This window comes from Ranitomeya variabilis, chromosome 2 (assembly GCF_051348905.1).
Source record: "Ranitomeya variabilis isolate aRanVar5 chromosome 2, aRanVar5.hap1, whole genome shotgun sequence".
In the NCBI taxonomy this organism is placed as follows: domain Eukaryota; kingdom Metazoa; phylum Chordata; class Amphibia; order Anura; family Dendrobatidae; genus Ranitomeya; species Ranitomeya variabilis.
Genome location: NC_135233.1, coordinates 488052429 through 488075009, shown reverse-complemented (window position 1 = coordinate 488075009; position 22581 = coordinate 488052429). Strand labels below are relative to the sequence as shown.

The 22581-nt window shown below is 42.4% G+C and overlaps 1 protein-coding gene across 2 annotated transcripts in view; it reads left to right on the top strand.

The window, feature by feature from the left end:
* TNNT3 (troponin T3, fast skeletal type) overlaps positions 1 to 19361 on the top strand; it is a 60209-nt gene extending 40848 nt beyond the window's left edge. The window contains exons 4-12 of one of the 2 annotated variants that reach the window (XM_077287877.1): positions 7764 to 7782; positions 9082 to 9127; positions 9603 to 9719; positions 10616 to 10693; positions 10836 to 10949; positions 11168 to 11277; positions 12671 to 12761; positions 18256 to 18296; positions 19100 to 19361. In XM_077287877.1, coding sequence (XP_077143992.1) covers positions 7764 to 7782; positions 9082 to 9127; positions 9603 to 9719; positions 10616 to 10693; positions 10836 to 10949; positions 11168 to 11277; positions 12671 to 12761; positions 18256 to 18296; positions 19100 to 19151 — 668 coding nt within the window. In that variant the 3' untranslated portion in view covers positions 19152 to 19361. Of the gene's footprint in view, positions 1 to 7763; positions 7783 to 9081; positions 9128 to 9602; positions 9720 to 10615; positions 10694 to 10835; positions 10950 to 11167; positions 11278 to 12670; positions 12762 to 17071; positions 17113 to 18255; positions 18297 to 19099 lie in introns of both variants that reach the window. The other variant, XM_077287876.1, reaches the window with a different exon arrangement.
* Positions 19362 to 22581: the final 3220 nt, after the last annotated feature.

Below are 22581 nucleotides of genomic sequence, written 5' to 3'. Positions count from 1 at the left end.
CCACTCTCTAATATATCTACCCTTATGTCCACTGTCTAATGTATCTGCTTGTAGCTCCACTCTCTAATATATCTGCCTTAATTGCCACTCTCTAATGTATCTGCCTGTAGCTCCACTCTCTAATGTATATGCCTGTAGCTCCACTGTCTAATATATCTGCCTTTATCACCACTCTCTAATCACTCTACTTATAGCTCCACTCTCTAATTTATCTGCCTTCATCGCCACTCTCTAATGTATCTTCCTGTAGATCCACTCTCTAATATATCTGCCTTTATCTCTACTCTCTAATGTATCTGCCTGTAGTTCCACACTCTAATATATTTGCCTTTATCTCCACTGTCTAATGTATCTGCTTTTACCTCCACTCTCTTATATATCTGCATTTATCGCCACTCTCTAATGTATCTGCCTGTAGCTCACTGTCTATTATATCTGCCTTTATCGCCACTCTCTAATCACTGTACCTGTAGCTCCACTCTCTAATATATCTGCCTTCATTGCCACTCTCTAATGTATCTTCCTGTAGCTCCACTCTCTAATATATCTGCCTTCCTCTCCACTGTCTAATGTATCTTCCTGTAGCTCTACTCTCCAACATATCTGCCTTTATCGCTACTCTCTTATGTGTCTGCCTGTAGCTCCACTCTCTAGTATATCTACCTTTATAGCCACTCTCTAATATATATGCCGTCATTGCCACTCTCTAATATATCTGCCTTTATCGCCACTCTCTAATGTATCTGCCTGTAGCTCCACTCTCTAATGTATCTGCATTTATCACCACTCTCTGATCACTCTGCCTGTAGCACCACTCTCTAATATATCTGCCTTTATCGCCACTATCTAATCACTCTGCCCTTTACCTCCTCACTCTAATATATCTGCGTTTATCACCACTGTCTAAGGTATCTTCCTGTAGCTCTACTCTCTAACATATCTGCATTTATCGCCACTTTCTAATGTCATTGCCTGTTGCTCCATTCTCCAGTATATCTGCCTTTATTGCCACTCTCTAATCACTCTACCTGTAGCTCAACTCTCTAATATATCTGCCTTTGTCCCCACTCTCTAATCACTCTACCTGTAGCTCCAATCTCTAATATATCTACCTTTATTGCCATTCTCTAATCACTCTACCTGCAGCTCCACTCTCTCATATATATGCCTTCATCGCCACTCTCTAATATATCTGCCTTTATTGCTACAACTCTAATGTATCTGCCTGTAGCTCCACTCTCTAATATATCTGCCTTTATCGCCACTATCTAATGGCTGTTCCTGTAGCTCCACTCTCTAATATATCTGCCTTCATCGCCATTCTCTAATGTATCTACCTGTACCTCCACTCTCTAACATATCTGCCTTTATCTCCACTATCTAATGTATCGTCCTGCAGCTCCACTTGCTAACATATCTGCCTTTATTGCCACTCTCTAATCACTCTACCTGTCTCCACTCTCTAATATATATGCCTTCATGGCCACTCTCTAATATATCTGCTTTTATCGCTACTCTCTAATGTATCTGCCTGTAACTCCACTCTCTAATATATCTGCCTTTATCGCCACTCTCTAATGTCTGTTCCTGTAGCTCCACTCTCTAATATATCTGCCTTCATCGCCACTATCTAATGTATCTACCTGTACCTCCACTCTCCAATATATCTGCCTTTATTTTCTACTGTCTAATGTATCGTCCTGTAGCTCCTCTTGCTAACATATCTGCCTTTATTGCCACTCTCTAATCACTCTACCTGTAGCTCCTCTCTAATATATCTGCCTTTATCGCAACTCTCTAATGTATTTGCCTGTAGCTCCATTCGCTAATATATCTGCATTTATCGCCATTTTCTAATGTATCTTCATGTAGCTCCACTCTCTAATATATCTGCCTTTATTGCCACTCTCTATTCACTCTGCCCTTTACCTCCACACTCTAATATATCTACCTTTATCTCCACTGTCTAATGTATCTATCTGTACCTCCACTCTCTAATATATCTGCCTTTATCTCCACTATCTAATGTATCGTCCTGTAGCTCTACTTGCTTACATTTCTGCCTTTATTGCTACTCTCTAATCACTCTACCTGTAGCTCCACTCTCTAATATATCTGCATTTATCGACACTCTCTAATATCTTTTCCTGTAGCTCCACTCTCTAATACATCTGCCTTTGTCTCCACTCTCTAATGTCTTTTTCTGTAGCTCCACTCTCTAATGTATCTACCTTTATCTCCACTGTCTAATGTATCTTCCTGTAGCTCTACTTGCTTACATTTCTGCCTTTATTGCTACTCTCTAATCACTCTACCTGTAGCTCCACTCTCTAATATATCTGCATTTATCGACACTCTCTAATATCTTTTCCTGTAGCTCCACTCTCTAATACATCTGCCTTTGTCTCCACTCTCTAATGTCTTTTTCTGTAGCTCCACTCTCTAATGTATCTACCTTTATCTCCACTGTCTAATGTATCTTCCTGTAGCTCTACTTGCTTACATTTCTGCCTTTATTGCTACTCTCTAATCACTCTACCTGTAGCTCCACTCTCTAATATATCTGCATTTATCGACACTCTCTAATATCTTTTCCTGTAGCTCCACTCTCTAATACATCTGCCTTTGTCTCCACTCTCTAATGTCTTTTTCTGTAGCTCCACTCTCTAATGTATCTACCTTTATCTCCACTGTCTAATGTATCTTCCTGTAGTTCCAGTCACTAATGTATCTGCCTTTATTGCCACTCTCTAATGTAGCTGCCTGTAACTCCACTCTCTAGTATATCTGTCTTTATCGCCACTCTCTGATCACTCTGGCTGTAGCTCCGCTCGCTAATGTCTATGTCTGTAGTTACACTTTCTAATGGTAGCTCCACTCTCTAGTCACTCTGCCTGTAAATTTCCTATCTAGCTGCAGAAAGCTCCACTCTCTTTCCATCTGCCTAGAACACCACTCTCCAAGCTCTCCGCTTGTAGCTTCACTTCATGGTGTTACTTCTCTCTACAATCTGCCTATACCGCCCTCCATCAGCCTATAACATCACTCTTATTTCTGCTTGTATCTCCGCTGTCCAATATCTCCGCCTGTGGTTCCACTCTCCAATGTATCAGCTTGGAGTCCATTCTCCTAAATGTAGGAGCCTGGGGTCACATTTAGCATTCAGAGTGCATGTAACACACATCCAAGGTGCGTCTGCTGAGATACTACTCCCTAAAGGTTGCAGCAGCTTTGTGCTTTATCATTATAAATCAATTGCAAATGAGCTGCTTAGTGCTAATGGCCACACAGAGTCTGGAACACCATGCAGCTTTTCACAATAAGCAAGCCATTACAAATTAGAGTCGAGAATGCATCGGAAACTGGCTTTGACATTTAGGAAACAGCTTCTCAGCAGATGCTCCTCAGATGTGTGCCACACAAGTGTCGAAAAATGCTAAATGTGAAAACTCTCAAAACTCCACTCTCCTATTTCTGATTTGACCACTCTTCTGTCCATCTGCCTGCAGCTCCACTCTTCTTACACGCTTCCTGTAGGGGGACGTTATCTTCCTGTACCTTCCTTTCAAACAGTCTGTAGCTCTGCTCTCCAGTCCATCTGCCTGTAGCTTCTACGTTAGATCATATGGCTGTCTGTTGTTCCACTGTCCAGTCCTTCTGTCAGTGTCTCTGTTCTCCAACCTATCTGCCTGTAGCTCCACTCTTCTTACGCTTTTCCTGTAGTGGTACATTATCTTCCTGTATGTTCCTTTCTATTCTGCTCTACAACTTATCTGCCCGTAGCTTCACTCTTCTTACGCTCTTCCTGTAGCAGTACATTATCTTTCTGTACGTTCCTTTCTATTCTGCTTTACAACCTTTCTGCCCGTAGCTCCACTCTTCTTACGCTCTTCCTGTAGGTGTACATTATCTTCCTGTATGTTCCTTTCTATTCTGCTCTACAACCTATCTGCCCGTAGCTTCACTCTTCTTACGCTCTTCCTGTAGGTGTACATTATCTTCCTGTACGTTCCTTTCTATTCCGCTTTACAACCTATCTGCCCATAGCTCCACTCTTCTTATGCTCTTCCTGTAGGTGTACATTATCTTCCTGTAAGTTCCTTTCTATTCTGCTCTAGAACCTATCTGCCCGTAGCTTCACTCTTCTTATGCTCCTCCTGTAGCGGTACATTATATTCCTGTACGTTCCTTTCCGTTCTGCTCTACAACCTATCTGCCCGTAGCTTCACTCTTCTTACGCACTTCCAGTAGGTGTACATTATCTTCCTGTAGGTTCCTTTCCGTTCTGCTCTACAACCCATCTGCCCGTAGCTTCACTCTTATGCTTTTCCTGTAGCGTTACATTATCTTCCTGTGCGTTCCTTTCCGTTCTTCTCTGCAACCTATCTGCCCGTAGCTTCACTCTTCTTACGCTCTTCCTGTAGGTGTACATTATCTTCCTGTGGGTTCCTTTCCATTCTGCTCTACAACCGATCTGCCTGTAGCTTCACTCCCCTTACGCTCTTCCTGTAGCGGTACATTATCTTCCTGTACGTTCCTTTGCGTTCTGCTCTACAACCTATCTGCCCGTAGCTTCACTCTTCTTACGCTCTTCCTGTAGGTGTAGATTATCTTCCTGTACGTTCCTTTCTATTCTGCTCTAGAACCCATCTGCCCGTAGCTTCACTCTTCTTACGCTCTTCCTGTAGGTGTACATTATCTTCATGCACGTTCCTTTCTATTCTTCTCTAGAACCTATCTGCCCGTAGCTTCACCCTTCTTACGCTCTTCCTGTAGGTGTACATTATCTTCCTGTACGTTCCTTTCCAATCTGCTCTCCAACCTATCTGCCTGTCTATCAATAAGTGCAACTTGCTCCGTTGACTCCACTTATACATTTACAACTTTTCTACATATACAGGTCCTTCTCAAAAAATTAGCATATAGTGTTAAATTTCATTATTTACCATAATGTAATGATTACAATTAAACTTTCATATATTATAGATTCATTATCCACCAACTGAAATTTGTCAGGTCTTTTATTGTTTTAATACTGATGATTTTGGCATACAACTCCTGATAACCCAAAAAACCTGTCTCAATAAATTAGCATATTTCACCCGGCCAATCAAATAAAAGTGTTTTTTAATAACAAACAAAAAAACCATCAAATAATAATGTTCAGTTATCCACTCAATACTTGGTCGGGAATCCTTTGGCAGAAATGACTGCTTCAATGCGGCGTGGCATGGAGGCAATCAGCCTGTGACACTGCTGAGATGTTATGGAGGCCCAGGATGCTTCAATAGCGGCCTTAAGCTCATCCAGAGTGTTGGGTCTTGCGTCTCCCAACTTTCTCTTCACAATATCCCACAGATTCTCTATGGGGTTCAGGTCAGGAGAGTTGGCAGGCCAATTGAGCACAGTAATACCATGGTCAGTAAACCATTTACCAGTGGTTTTGGCACTGTGAGCAGGTGCCAGGTCGTGCTGAAAAATGAAATCTTCATCTCCATAAAGCATTTCAGCCGATGGAAGCATGAAGTGCTCCAAAATCTCCTGATAGCTAGCTGCATTGACCCTGCCCTTGATGAAACACAGTGGACCAACACCAGCAGCTGACATGGCACCCCACACCATCACTGACTGTGGGTACTTGACACTGGACTTCAGGCATTTTGGCATTTCCTTCTCCCCAGTCTTCCTCCAGACTCTGGCACCTTGATTTCCGAATGACATGCAAAATTTGCTTTCATCAGAAAAAAGTACTTGGGACCACTTAGCAACAGTCCAGTGCTGCTTCTCTGTAGCCCAGGTCAGGCGCTTCTGCCGCTGTTTATGGTTCAAAAGTGGCTTTACCTGGGGAATGCGGCACCTGTAGCCCGTTTCCTGCACACGCCTGTGCACGGTGGCTCTGGATGTTTCCACACCAGACTCAGTCCACTGCTTCCTCAGGTTCCCCAAGGTCTGGAATCGGTCCTTCTCCACAATCTTCCTCAGGGTCCGGTCACCTCTTCTCGTTGTACAGCGTTTTCTGCCACATTGTTTCCTTCCAACAGACTTACCATTGAGGTGCCTTGATACAGCACTCTGGGAACAGCCTATTTGTTGAGAAATTTCTTTCTGGGTCTTACCCTCTTGCTTGAGGGTGTCAATGATGGCCTTCTTGACATCTGTCAGGTCGCTAGTCTTACCCATGATGGGGGTTTTGAGTAATGAACCAGGCAGGGAGTTTTTAAAAGCCTCAGGTATCTTTTGCATGTGTTTAGAGTTAATTAGTTGATTCATAAGATTAGGGTAATAGGTCGTTTAGAGAACCTTTTCTTGATATGCTAATTTATTGAGACAGGTTTTTTGGGTTATCAGGAGTTGTAGGCCAAAATCATCAGTATTAAAACAATAAAAGACCTGACAAATTTCAGTTGGTGGATAATGAATCTATAATATATGAAAGTTTAATTGTAATCATTACATTATGGTAAATAATGAAATTTAACACTATATGCTAATTTTTTGAGAAGGACCTGTATGTCATCTGTCTTCTACCTTGATTGCTTTCTTTATTAAATCAGAACTTAATTTCCCTTTCTTGTTCTTCGTTGTCTACGCTCCTTCTCGTTGTCTAATTTTTTTTCACTTTTTCCCCTATTTTTCAATTGCTTTATTCTCTTCTCATTTCCTTCAACTTCCAGATCCTTTCCTTTCTTCTCTCCGATTACCCATTCCTTTCCATTTTTGTTTCACATTAGTTTTTTACATATTTCTCTTTCCTCCAAGTGCCTTCTTTTCTATACTCTACTCCTTAATTTTGCCTTTTCTCTTTATTTCCATTCATTTCTAATTTTTTCCTTAATTTTCCATGTTTCCTTCTCCCTCTGTGCATTCTCTTTTCACTTTTTCTACATTTCTTCTTTTACCTTCTGTTCTTGCATTTCTCTCTCCTTTCTGTTTTCCCTTCTCCCTTTCGACTCCTTTTCTTCACCTCTTTACCCAATTCTTTCCCCCTGTCTCATCACCTATATAACTTGTACTTTATCTCCCTTTTTCACATTCCATTTTTGTCTCTAGATCCAGAAGTAACCCGTGTTTCTTTCCATTAACGAATCATTGATTGTTTGTGGACGGTGTTTTTTCCCTTTTACGTTGTATACTCAGCTGGTTTAGGACTTTTAGTTATTTTGTAGGTCAGAGGTACTTAGGGCAGTCTTCTGGAAGCTTAGTGACATACTCATGAAATGATTATTTTTATTGATTTAGAATAGAGTACATGAAATAAAGTTGTGTAACAGTAAAACAAGAGCAAATACTGGTTACCATGTACGTAATTTATAGAAAATGCTTGAATTCTTCATTTCTGCACTCATTACTTTGTCTCAATACATAAACCCATTAATATAAACCCAGTTTGGACTTTTCAAGCATCTGCACTCATTGCGATATCTACTCTGGTAATATTAAACTAGCAAGGAATAACCTTCTAACTGAAGGACAATAAATTGTTAGCTTTTATTTTGAGGTTTAGCCTCAGTGCACACCTGCCTACACATAGAGCAGCATAGAAACAATAATCGTACAGTTAGATGCCACCAGCTTGAGATAATCATATGACTCACTTTCTTGCGTATTATCGGATTGCCTCCAGTTTGATTCCTGTTTTTATTCTGCATTTCCTTCCCTTCATCATTCAAGTAATCTCCTACTTTTATAGAATTAATCGCTTTCCTATTACATTTGTTTATTTATTTTTTTCTTTTCTCTCCCTCTGCTACTGTTAACTAAAGAGGAAAAGCCAAAACCCAAGTAAGTAAAATTCAGCATTATACAACCCCTGGAAGAAGCCAGGAGATGGGCGAAACGCGCATTGGGACATTTGTCCTGACTTTAGTGGAGGGAAAGGCATTACAAATCTTTTGCAGCACACTTTTCAGTGTGGTGGTGGCAGCCTGTTAGTTTCAAACAGTGATCCTTGTTATCAGTTGCTGCGCTCACACCATGCATACAGCAGCTCTGCCACGCACTTGTGGGCTCCATAGTTGCTATCGTTAACCACAGGCTGATGGTAACATTATCACCATGTGTTAATCAGAATGCTTTTCTACCAGCCCTTCCATGGACAACAATAAAATTGGCTAAGTGACTTAGTTGCCTTAGTCGCAGCCTTAAAGGGGAGGTCCAGGCTTGGGGTTCAAATCTGCATTCACTCTATGTATGCCATCTACACCACTGATTAAGGATAAAGAGGAAAATGTTTTGAATGGATGAATATATCACTTTTTATTACATACCAGCAGAACCTGACAGCCAATTTGTGCTGCCCGTGGATCAGACAGTGGCTGAATGATTTTAGCCGTATATATTTAACTCTGAAATGATGCAGAGAAAGACATAATTTAATATCCAGAGACCAAGTCGCACAGCAGACAGGTTGAACAGGCGGGTCCCCGGTGGCTTCTCTCTGCCCACCCACCTTGAGTGTTAAGTCTCTCCCTATACATGCACACAGCTGATGTCATGCAGCCATTGTCAGATACATGCTGCATATAGATCGGACAGCATGTATCAGCCGTAAGGTTCCCTTTAAATCTGGGCTCAAGTTAAGGAGTGGAAGAGCGAGTTTCTCAATCTAGTAATCAGTGGTTTTACCAATTAGGATGCTTTTACATTGCGTTCCAGCACCCGTTTGGTGGACTCGTCTGGATTTACGTCTGAACCGTCACAAGATGGGATTCGGATGTATGCACCGATGGGCCATAGACTGTAATGCTGCCGGTAGAGTGAATGTGCGCTCTGCCGTGCATCATTTTCAGGTATATATGTCTAGTGGAGACAGACACTCAGACGCAGTCTACTATGCTCGAAAATGATGCACGTTCACTCTTTCCCGGCACCACTGTAGTATATGGTCTCCTCGGCGCATACGTCAGAATTTCCATTTAGCGAGACCCTAAGAGGACAGGACAGGGCTACCTACCTGTTAGTTCTTATCCCTATAGGAAAAACCTAACCCCTTTACTACTGAATCTTCACAATAGTTGAAAGTTACAAGTCCCAGTGCTCAATGTCAGCAACCTTCAGTAACACAATATGCTTTATTTTCAGGCTCACTGCACCAAAAATCCCAGAAGGAGAGAAAGTAGACTTTGATGTAAGTATACTCATAACGAAAGATGGAAAAATGATAAAATGCTAAATAAAAATATAAGATATGGAACAGTCTGGGAGTCCTTGTGCTCACAGACGTCTGACAGCTCAGTACCTCCAAGCTGTAAGAAGCTGTGATACGACACTTCTAGCGTCTATGGGGCCCTATGGTACCTCATGTAAGGATTCATTGTGGCACATCCAACTTCAAAACTATTCCTCCACCAGAAAAATCCTTAGAGGGGGTTATATTACAGTAGTAGTGCTCTTCAGAAGTCACCATAGGGACCAAAACTCAAAGAATTGCCAGTCCTCCAATTTAAAAAAATGTGCACAAGTTGTATGTCCTGGAAAAAGTTTTTGCCAAATTTGTAGCCATTTCTATTCTAGTAATCTTATAGCTATATCTATATTCCATGTGTTTTTGTTTTTTTTAAATAAGACGGTCTTACGGAATATTTGACTTTTTCTGTCTACAGGATATCCAGAAGAAGAGACAGAACAAGGACTTGATTGAGTTGCAGTCTCTCATTGATCAGCACTTTGAGGCACGCAAGAAGGAAGAAGAGGAAATTATTGGACTGAAAGAAAGAATTGTAAGTTCTTCTACCGCCTGAGCTGTACATCATCATAGAGCATGATGTGCTACTATGGGCTATGCATGGAGAAGGCAAAGCCACGTATAGCCCCGCTGGTCTTCTATTGAAGGGGTTGTCTAGTTTTAACTTTTATTATTACATGAGCGCAGAGAAGTATAAAATAATACAAAACGAGCTTTTACGTGCCCTTCCCAGGTCTAACGATGCCTCTCTGCCGTTGATCCAATCCTTGTTGATGAGTAGTGATGAGCGAATGTGCCTGGATTAGGTGCTATCCGCACACTCTAGGCGGATAACCGAGTATCTTCAGTGTGCTCGAAAAATATGTTTGAGTCCCTGCGGCTACATGTCTTGCGGCTGTTTAACAGCTGCAACACATGCCTAAAACTAGAGTGGTGGCAAGAAAAACGCTACATACAATATGTAAATGTTTACTTGCATTTTTCACCCAACCATTTTTATGGGTAAAACGTTCTGCAAAAGTGTTGAAAGACTTGACATGCTGCATCTTGGCAAAACTCAGCAAGGCTCAGAGTACTCATGGAAAAAGAATGCAGCGTGTGCATGAGATTTAAAAAATCTAATTGATTAAGCTCATCCTGTAAAATGCTGTGTATTTTATGCACCAAATACGCCATGTAAAATCTTCTGCAGAAGCGCCAGTTGTGAACAGACCCTTATCCCTCTGGCTGCGCAATGTGCTTTGTGAAGAATTAGAGAGAAGCATTAATGTCCCGTATATACTCATCCTTTGTCCTGTACAATAATCATATTGAATCTTAATCTTTACAGCAGTTTTTTGCATTTGAACATTATCGTCTAATAAACTGCATTTTATTAAATTATATTCAGCACTGTTTTCTGATGAAATCATTTTATTTCGCCATTCTCAGGAGAAACGTAGGGCTGAGAGATCTGAACAGCAGAGGATCAGAACAGAGAAAGAGAAGGAGCGTCAGAACAGACTTGCGGTGAGTCCCATCTCATCCTCTCACTCCGGAAAAACTCTTATGTCTACCAGGCCTGTGTATGCGCCATTTCCATACTATGTCACTAACTAAAATAAGTGCATGTGATGTGTTTCTCTCCTCTTCACATCTATGCTTTGCGCAGGAAGAGAAAGTAAGAAGAGAGGAACAGGATGCCTTGAGACGTGCTGAGGATGACATGAAGAAGAAGAAGGCCCTGTCCTCCATGGGGGCCTCATACAGCAGCTATCTTGCCAAGGTACGAGAAACCAACAGAAAAGCCAACAAGGCTGATGGTCAGTGCTGCCACATTGGTCATCTCCATTTCTCAGGCTGTATTATACGACTGGTTCTATCCCATAAATTCTTAGTTGCTTCTAATGTAAAAAATAGAAAAGTAGAGCTGATCATTCACCTAAATACTGCCGTACAAAAGATTCAGTTCTTTAATTTTTTTTTACAACGTTTCCTCCCCAGGCTGACCAGAAGAGAGGCAAGAAGCAAACAGCCCGTGAGCAGAAGAAGAAGATTCTGGCAGATCGTCGCAAGCCCCTGAATGTTGACCACATGAGTGAGGACAAACTCAGGTATGTAATGGACTTCCATTGGTAATGTAAGGCACTAGATGAGAAACTCACAAATTCCATTCTTTATTGAAAGCTCGCCTAATATTTTTAGACTCAATGGTCATTACAAAAAGTATATCCATACGAGAGTCAGAGGTAGTAGTCACATCTGGATCTTGGTGTCTAAGTGCTCCTAAAAGCCCAATTTTTTACCAAAAGACCCCAATGTTACAAGTTGTGCATGCTAGGTGGAGGCTCTTTTACAAATTTTCAATTTAAGCCCAGTAGACTCCACCGAAGTCTCTGACCATGACCATCCGTGGTAGATAGCTTAGCTTCCTAGTCAAGTATCTAGTTTAGAAAACCCATTTTTATGAATCTTTGTAAGGCCCGTTTCACACGTCAGTGGCTCCGGTACGTGTGGTGACAGTTTTCTCACGTACCGGAGACACTGACTCACGTAGACACATTAAAATAAATGTGTCTCTGAACATGTCAGCGTGTTGAAAAACACGGAGACATGTCGGTGTTCGTGGGAGCGCACGGATCACACAGACCCATTGAGAAGTCAATGGGTGCGTGTCAACACGTACCGCACACGGATGCCGTCCGTGTGCCGCCCGTGTGCCAACTGAGGACCACACGGACCGTGCAGGGGACAGCGCTAGAGTTAAGCGCTGTCCCCCCTGCTTGTGGTGCTGAACCCAGTATTCATTCCTTCTCCCCAGCAGTGTTCGCTGGAGAGAAGGAATGAAAAATAGTGTTTTTTTTTTTTTGAATAAAGTTCCCGGTTACCGCCCGCCTCCCACCCCCTGTGCACCCGCCTGCTGGCATTAAAATACTCACCCAGCTCCCGCGATGCTTCCTCTCAGCACCGCAGTTTGTCCTGTATGAGCGGTCACGTGGTACCGCTCATTACAGTGATGAATATGCGGCTCCACCTCCCATAGGGGGAGCATGGTGGTAACGATCGAAGGAAGCAAACTAGTGTAATGGAGTATTAAAAAATGATTTATACCTATCAGTAATTGAATGATAAAAAAATAAGTGGTTACTCTTTAATATATGATGCAGAATTATTGGCCAGTGTTAAAAGAGACTAAACAGAGTATATCTCTCTCGGAGGAGGAGCGGTCCTGTCATGTATCACACACAGATACGATTGACTTGAATGGACTTTGTGTAATGGTTTATTTACCCTGTTGAAGTTCTCCAGAAAAAATCAACACCACCGGGATCTCTAAAGTTTACAGCCAACTGCTAAAATCCAAGCTAGGGGACATGGTGTGATCAGTTTTTTGTCAAGGGAGTCATCTAACAATTAGGGATTGTCCAAAAAATAGAGAACCCTCTTAATATTAGCTCATATATGGTCTCTCAGGTATATTGTGATTCACTTGCTGGTTTGTAATAGGGAAAAGGCTAAGGAATTTTGGGACTGGCTGTACCAACTGGAGTCTGAAAAGTTTGAGATGGGAGAGAAGCTCAAGAAACAGAAATATGAGGTGAGTGAATTCTATATAAATAGAACAATATATAAAATCATCACTTGCAAGGACTGGGGATGCCAGGTAGTACCCCAGTCATATGACAGCTCTTTATACAGAGCTCCAGATTTGGAGGTATAATTGCATTTTACTAATTTATACATGGCCGTACTAGAAGTGACTCAGTCTCAGCTAAAACTAAAAAGTTGGATTCTGAAACTTGGGAGTCTCTTCCATAATTTGGCCCACAAAGCCATTAAAAAAAAATCAGACTATTGAAAATGTCTGGGATTAAAAAAAAATAAATAAATGATTGGTTCATTTTCCTGAAGCAGAGCCACTCTTGTCTACTGTCAGTATTGCACTTTGTTTATTTTTAGTTGTAGCTTTCCAAAAACTTTGCCTAAACCTTGGAGCAGAGATACTACATAGATATGTATATATATATAAACTGCCAATAGAAAGATATACAGATGGCAACGTTCAGTGTCACAAATGAAGCACAACTAAAAAAAGCAAACACTTTTAAAACTAAAAGAAATTGATTTACATATTGGATAACCAACCAATGAGTTATTTCCTCCCAGCAAAACATTTTCCCCCAAGTTTAAGGAACTGTTCAGTATTAGAAGAAAAAAAAAATACAAAAAAAATAAATAAATACAAAAAAATAGATAGATAAATAAATATATATATATATATATATATATATATATATACCGTATATACACTGTATATATATTTTTTTTTCCCCAGCCACCTGTCTATGGGCTGTGCCTGGTTTTTCAGATCACATATTTAGGCTGGGATCACACATACGCGAGATACGGCTGAGTCTCGCAGGTGAAATCCCTCCTCTGGCGCCCGCACTCCGGAGTGGAGCGTGCAGCCGCACAGCAATACATGGAGCTGCACGCTCCGCTCCCAAGTGCTGGCGCCAGAGTTGGGTTTTCACCTGCGAGCAGGGGCGTAACTACCGCGGTCGCAGCGGTCGCCATTGCGACCGGGCCCCGCAGGTCAGGGGACCCGGGTCGGCAGGTCAGACTCTGACCTGCCGACCCGGGGCCGGACTGGCCATCGGGCACTTCTGGCAAATGCCAGAAGAGCCGGTGCCAGTAGTGGGCCGCTGCACTGTTCCTCCCACTCCCCCCGCCAGTGCCGCCGCCACCGCATTTAACTATACCGGCGTCTATGACACCGGTATAGTTCAATGCAATGATGGAGGAGAGAGCGTCACCTGACGCTCCCTCTCCCATCATTCCCCGCTCTGCCTCTGACAGTACACTGCGGGTGCGCGATGATGTCATATCATCGCGCATCATCGCGCACCTGCAGTATCCTGGGCAGACTGCAGCCGCCGGGAGCAGCGCGGGCAAAAGGAAAGGTGAGGAGAGTTTTTTTTTTTTCTTCTTAACTGGACTGTGAGGCCATTATCGGGGGGGGGGAGATGAGATGTGGGCTGTGCTGTATATATCCCTGTGCGGGCTGTGCTGTATATATCCCTGTGCGGGCTGTGCTGTATATACCCCTGTGCGGGCTGTGCTGTATATACCCCTGTGCGGGCTGTGCTGTATATATCCCTGTGCGGGCTGTGCTGTATATATCCCTGTGCGGGCTGTGCTGTATATATCCCTGTGCGGGCTGTGCTGTATATATCCCTGTGCGGGCTGTGCTGTATATATCCCTGTGCGGGCTGTGCTGTATATATCCCTGTGCGGGCTGTGCTGTATATATCCCTGTGCGGGCTGTGCTGTATATATCCCTGTGCGGGCTCTGCTGTATATATCCCTGTGCGGGCTGTGCTGTATATATCCCTGTGCGGGCTGTGCTGTATATATCCCTGTGCGGGCTGTGCTGTATATACCCCTGTGCGGGCTGTGCTGTATATATCCCTGTGCGGGCTGTGCTGTACATATCCCTGTGCGGGCTGTGCTGTACATATCCCTGTGCGGGCTGTACTGTATATATCCCTGTGCGGGCTGTGCTGGATATATCCCTGTGCGGGCTGTGCTGTATATATCCCTGTGCGGGCTGTGCTGTATATATCCCTGTGCGGGCTGTGCTGTATATATCCCTGTGCGGGCTGTGCTGTATATATCCCTGTGCGGGCTGTGCTGTATATATCCCTGTGCGGGCTGTGCTGTATATATCCCTGTGCGGGCTGTGCTGTATATACCCCTGTGCGGGCTGTGCTGTATATATCCCTGTGCGGGCTGTGCTGTATATATCCCTGTGCGGGCTGTGCTGTATATATCCCTGTGCGGGCTGTGCTGTATATATCCCTGTGTGGGCTGTGCTGTATATATCCCTGTGCGGGCTGTGCTGTATATATCCCTGTGCGGGCTGTGCTGTATATATCCCTGTGCGGGCTGTGCTGTATATATCCCTGTGAGGGCTGTGATGTATATATCCCTGTGCGGGCTGGGACCCGGGGTGGGGGGGGGCCCATTTGGAAGTTCGCACCGGGGCCCATTACTTTGTAGTTACGCCACTGCCTGCGAGACTCGGCCGTATCTCGCATATGTGTGATCCCGGCCTTAAGTGAATTTAACTGACCTGCAAATTTGGAAAAAGCAATAGTTTTGCTTCTGGAAGAAAGCAAAAGCTATTTTTTTCAGCTGAAAAATCCCCTTTAAACCAAATGTTAGAGGCTCAGAATCTAAAAATTGCATTGTGAGCTGCGATTTAACAGCCCCCAAGGAATATTAGAACACCTTGATATTTTGATTTTCTCATGACTCGTGCAACTTTTTGAGCCCATGAAGCCTCAGGCTATGTGCACACGTTGCGGATTTTGCTGCGGATCCGTAGCGGATTGGCCGCTGTGGATTCACAGCAGTTTTACATGAGTTTACAGTACCATGTTAACGTATGGAAAACTAAATCCGCAGTGCCCATAGTGCGGAAAATACTGCTCAGAAACGCTGCATTGTATTTTCTGCAGCATGTCAATTGTTTGTGCGGATTCCGCAGCGGTTTACACCTGCTACTCAATAGGAATCTGCAGGTGTAAAAACGCAGGTGAAATCCTCACAAAATCTGCATGAATTCCGCGGTAAATCGGCAGATAAAACGCAGTGCGTTTTACCTGCAAATTTTACAAAAAAGGTGCGGAAAAATCCACACCCTATTCCGCAACGTGGGCACATATCCTCAAATTATACTCAATAACCCATCAAAATGAAAGTTTTGTTAAATAATAACATTCATTTTGGAATTGTGATAAGTACAATATTAGGAGAGAATTACGTCTGACATGTGGTGCTTCACCAGAGGGATGGCAAAATACTTTTGGCAATCCACATATTATTAGCATTGTCATTATAGCGTGAAAGAAATGCAGTGTGAAAAATATATTTTCTGTTTCAGCAGAATATTCCAATTGATTGAATTTGCCATCTTATAGATAACAGTTAAAGGGGTTGTCCACAATTAAAAAAGAAACAAAAAGGAAAAGATCCAGGAGTAAAAATGATAAAAAAATACAATTACCCCTGAAATTCCCCCCGGTACTTCAGAACCACTGCTATAGAGATCCCTGTTGGAATCTATGGTGATGCCTCCATATAAGAGCTCAGAGGCCAGTGATTGGCTGCTTTGGTCACATGGATACAGGGATCATAATCGTTGCAGCAAAGTAAACCAAGATGGAACTGATCATGGTCATTGACTCACATGTATACAGTATGTTATCTTATATATCTGTCTCTCCAGGAGATATGGTACTCTGCATCAGAAACTGGAGCTCTGGGTACTATTAATGGGAGTCTTGTCAGCCCAAACTGACAATAGAAGCTAAGAACCTAGCCTTGGAGGTGATATAGCCTGTAGAGAAATCGCACGAATTAGATCGATCTCGAACCATAACAACTTTATGGAAGAACGATCTGTAGGAAAATAGATCTTACGCAAGCCTAGATAGGTCTTCTCTGCTATTAGCTTGAAAGGATCAAGCCATCAGATTGCTGGTCTTCGTCTTCGCCTTGTTCCTTCTATTCTTCTGACCATGATGTTCTTCTCCAGTGATTGCTCTCTTCGTATGACGTGCCCATACATGTGTATGTATCCACACACATAAATACATACATACATACATAAAATAGTCATACATACAATCAGTTTGAAACATGACTCAATAACAGACTTATTTGTCCTCCAAGAGGAAGAAATCTAACTACAGCCGCAATTCTCAAGCTCGCGAGGTACACGAGGAACACTCAGTATCTCATGCTACATACACTTTACATTCGGAGAAGCATTCAGGGCTGACCGACACACTATTTGCCAACTATTCCCATTATTCACATGATTATCTTGGTCTTTCTTAGATTACAACCCTGCACAGGAGAGTGGAAGAACTCTCTAAGTTGTAAGTAGAGATGCCAGCTTTAAGAGGGCACAAACTCAGGGCTGTCTGTTCAGGCATGTGTCAGGGCGCTCTTGGTACGACAGGGCTCGGTGTTAAAGCATTGGCATAAAGGACATCATCACATTATAAATTATGAAGGACACTGGGACTGCAAGCTGAAGCCAAACATTGACAGTGTGTCCTACGAGAAGTGGAAATTTGGATCAGGATATAGGATATTTTGGATAATTTGGATTAGGATAGGTGATAACCTACAGAATGTGGTGGTCCAAGGATTGAGAATCACAATGATTGGTAGAATGGGGCACTTTTATTCCCATTACAAAATGGAGCAGAAGGTAGGACGCATGAACACCACTACATTCATTCTTGGAAAAAGCCAAGAGAAGCTCTCAGCAGCCCCTATGGGTGGGGAATGAATGCAGTGACGGTCGAATGTATGCTCTGCTGATCCATTCTAACTGGGATAAAAGTTTCCCATTCTGCCGATTGGTGAAAAGCATCAGACACCACAACAGAACCAATATTATCTTTGGTAGCTTATTCATAAAGCCAAATCTAACTAGAGATCCATCACTAGCTCCATAATATGGTATATTGCCCGAAATCTGGACAAAAGATCTATGATAATAGGAGTTGTCTTGGGAGAAGGGATTAGTAATACTGTTACATTTTATTATACTTATCCATTTTTTCGATTTTTGGAGATGTTACCTGTGTCTGATAATTTAGATGGTTGCCATGTTCATATGTAGGGGAGGTGAAGCCAGTAAATAATGCATAATGCATATAGCACCCATACAGTGCATCACATTGTAGAAAGGAATCGCTTGCAGTCTTAGTGTTCTTAATTTTCCAAAAATTTGGATGAATGGAACGTTAAATGCCTTTGCTTAAGGCCCAAGCCCTGGTGGAACGGAAAGGTAAGTGGTATGTTTCAGCAACTCCCAAGTCTAGTTGTGTGTATGCCACCAGACAGAGGCTGGACCAATCTACCAATCTTTTCTGGATTTCTACACTGGTAATTGAGGCAATAGGATTTCTACATCCGCCCTTTCCAACAGTTCAGGATATGAAAGAGCTGGAGGTAAGGATCTGTCAAGAACCCCTAAGCATAAATGGGTTGTGTGTTGTTTTTAACAGGTCACAACTCTCAGGAACCGTATCGATCAGCTGCAGAAACAGTGAGTAGCCAGAGTTTTCCCGGCCTCCCTACAAACCCAACCTGCATCCGAAACATTCTCCTAAACCATAGATCAAAACATGTGGACTTAGAATGTCTCTGTGCTCACATCTAAGTCACAGATAGATTTATAACGCCTGTATTGAAATTACCTAGCACGATGTTTCCAGTATACTCATGACATGCTACAGTAAAAGTCTTACCAGATATGCAAGATATTACTAGTATGAGAGATATAACTGCTGACTGTTTGGCTGGATATCTTTAGTTTCTTGTGATATCTCAAGTTCTAACCCTCAGTTATAACAAGTAAGTAAAATGAATTCTGCTAACCTACTTCTTATCTGACCCTGGTATGTAAGGTACAGTATAAGCATCTGAGGACCCTGCTATGGCTCCGTCACCATCTGTAAAGTCTTACACTATCAAGGTCTATAGGATGTGGCATCATTTGTGCCTACTGCTCTCCAGTCCATAAATTGGGGCCTTTGTGTTGACAGAATGATAGCAGTTTGAATCAGTAATAAGTATGCATGCAAATGGGGGGGGAATGGCATGAGGGAGAATACGCCCAGTCTCACCCTAACTAACACGAGGATATGGTAAGTGACACTGCCTGGGTGTGCAGAGTGATTACAAGGAGTACTATTTACTTCTTACATATTTATATCAGCTCCTTTCTTATTCTTTTCTTACTACCCCTTGCTCTCTCTCTGTCCTCTGTTCTGCTTCTAGTTTACCGCTCACCTTTTGCTTGGGATTCTCTTTGATCTTCTGACCTTATTTTTTTTTTTACGTTAACAGCAGCAAGAAGGCAGCTGGAGGTAAAGGAAAAGTTGGGGGCCGCTGGAAGTAAGCTCCCCCATAAACAAGATCTTCTCCTGACAGAGAGCAGCCCATCTCCACCCTTCTTTTACCAAACCCAATCCTGCAGGAAGCTGGCTACACTGAGTGCCCCACAAGATAGTTGTCATGTCTTACCCCGAGGGCCACCGTCTTCTCTCTGTGGACTGCTCTGTATTATCTCTTCTCTTTTGTAAATAAAGTGTGACGCTTCTTACCCTTACAGACTTTTATGTCATTGTCCCGTGAGTTGTACTGAAAACAGATGGGAATATCACTTATTTCCAGGTTCCAAAAAGTAACAAGTCCTAAACCTAATACTTTTTACAATGAACACTTTAAATCTTTATAAATACGTGTAATCACTATGGTTAAGCTGGCCGAACACATTAGATGACCGTCGGCTGAACAATGCTTTTGGCTGATCATTCTGTAGACGCCAATCTCACCCGACATTCCTATTTACAGGAACACTCACTCTGATGAGCACTCCCGTGTTCACGTTGAGAAAGTTGCCAATAGACATCTCCGGCAGCAGCTTATCTCAGGGAGAACAATGTGTTCGTCAGTCCAAAATTTGGCATGCCCTATCAATATCTTAAATGACCATCAGTTGGCCGGCGGCCTCTTCCCTGACCATCATTGGCCAGCCTCTTCCCTGACCAACAGTTGTCCTGCCTCTTCCCTGACCATTGGTTGGCCAACCCCCACATACACATTATGTAGAGTCGACGGAGCCAGTCAATATTGTCAGGTTCAGCTGACATTAGTCTAATGTGTATGGAGGCCTTTAGGGTTGTCTTGACAATGGATTAGTCATCTTGCCAAAGTGAAGTCTTTTTTCTTCCTTTCTCCTGCTGTGATCTGTTTCCAGCTCTGGTAATGAATTGTTGAAAGAATGTAGGAGACATGCACATCGTACACTATTGACTAATTTTTCCCAATGCTGTACATTTATTGTGGTAACCCAATGTCATGCAATTGGTTGGATCTTCAAGAAACATTTTAATTGGAATCTCCTCCTACAGCATCCTTTGTGACTCATGGTGGGCAGGTTCCTTAATTACACAAAAATCATATTAAAAAAAAGGGTAAAAATATTAAATACATCCAAAACGCATCATGTAAAAGTAACCAACTGTTCTAGCTCGACCAGTGGTGTGCTTGATTCATTATCCCACCAGGCATTTTTCCAAACCTGAAGCAGAACTAATGTTCAAAAACTCTAAACATATGATCAGCAAAGTGGCTTTCCAAAAGAAATGAATGAGGATTATTTTAAGCATTTTTAAGTGATTTTTCACTCCAAAAATTCAGTGTGCACACACCTTATAAGTCAATAAAAAACAATGCTTCTAGTAACTAGTACATCAATCAAAGAAAATGACTGTACAACTTATGAGGTTGTATGGTGCCATAATAAAGTAAAGCATGAGTCCTATGCTCAAAATATCAACAAAATCAGTAGGGGGCTGATTACCATCACTGAAAAAGTAACATTTTCACTTGACGTTAATTTATAAATTAAATTAGCAGCATACAGGTACAATGTAAAAGTGAAAACTGTGACAACACTGTTACAAAATATCCAAAAAAGGGGAACAGGATGCAGACTTACATTATCATAAAATACACATTTTATGTCTATATTTGGATTGTAAAGTCAAAGAAGAAATACACCAAAAAATGGACCGCACCTCAAAAAATTCAAAGGTTTGCCTTGACGTGGCAGTGGGCTTCATACAGTCTGATCAGAATGTTAAACTAAGAGCATCATGTTCTGTTATATATATTTTTCCCAGTGGCATTAAATCAATGTAGGACAGGTACTCAATTTATGAAGGACGCCTTGACATGATAATTGGGCTCACATATGTTGACCAATCTATGCGCAAAGTGCCTTCCTTTTTTCATAGCAATTTTTGCAGATAAATATTTCATGTATACATTATATAGAGCTTTTTTCCCCCATTTTCTATGGTGGAAATGCATTTTCAATGTTCTAGAGTAATCATTCTTGGTAAATCATGGTGCAACCTTTATCGTTTTTCAACATATATGCTTTTTTTGGTTGGTGCCTTGGCTGTGCTGGTCTTTTTCACTATTTGTATTAAAGCCTTTTTGGACATGTGCACTCCCACTCCCATCAGCCACAGGTGATTTTATGGGTCCACATCTGACCCATAAATTGTAGGCTTTTTTTGCCCAGGATGCCTTGACGTGGCATTTTTGGTGAATCATGGTGCAACCTTTATCATCTTTCACCTCATCATCCTCTGTGTTATCACATTCCTCACCCTTGGAGTTACCATCCTCCTCTTCCTGCCTTGACAGCACAGTACAGTCCGCGTGAGCCTCAGATATCCAAGACTCCTCAGGATCACCCCCCAGAGATTAACATCTGATTGCGAGGGTCAGGATGCTGTTCGGACCCTATTTCGTCCTGCCCCGGATCCAAGCTAAAAAAAATGTTGGGCATCAGTGCAGACTCCTTGTGAAGCTTTTGGGCACACTCCTGTTGACCATGGCATAGAATTTGTGAACAGCTCTTCAGACTCACCCATCTGTGGTTCCGTATAGTCAGTTGTATGTTTGGAGAGTTGGGATGCGGGGGAAAGCAAGGGGAATTTGAGTGCCACCTCTGTGGACTGTACTGGGTGTGATGTTGAGGCGGAGGAAGAGGAGGAGAAGGCACTTGAAGCTGTGCTTGCCATCCACTTTAGCACATGCTCTTTCTGAGCCTGATCAACAAGGCATACCGCTGTGCGTCTGCCAAAGAATGGTAGTAGAGTAACCCATATAGTAACAAAATTTGTTAGTTGTCTTTTGCATAGGACATGATATTGGTTCACTAGTGCTTTCACAAACATTACCACCTACCCCACAGACACATTGAACATCAAGGTTAATTCCCCTTGCACCACAGCCTCACTTTTTCCCAGTCTTGTTGCTCAGAAAGTGTGGTAGGAGCACAGTATTAGCAACAAAAAATAGATTTTAAACTCTGCACCACCTCTGCAAACAGCTGAATTTCAATGACAGTAAATTCCAAGGTTAAATATGGCATGCTGTATCGTGTTAGTCACAGAAGAAAGAATTGTTTGAGTGTGAATGAGGCTTGTATGACAAGATATACTACAAACAATTTGAAAGTCAGATGTTCCTAACGTCATACAGAAGGGGACCCAAGAATTTTTTGGTGGCCTCTGGATCAGGCCTCTATAACACACTAGATGCTACAGACTATTTTAAAGTCAGGTCCCCTACTGTATGACACTAGGAACAGAAGGATTTTTGTGGCCTCTGGATCAGTTGTCTATAACACACTAGATGCTACAAAACTATTTTAAAGTCAGGTGCCCTACTGTATGACACTAGGAACACAAGAATTTTTGGGTGACCTCTGGATCAGGCCTCTACAGCTTAATTTCAACCCTACAAAA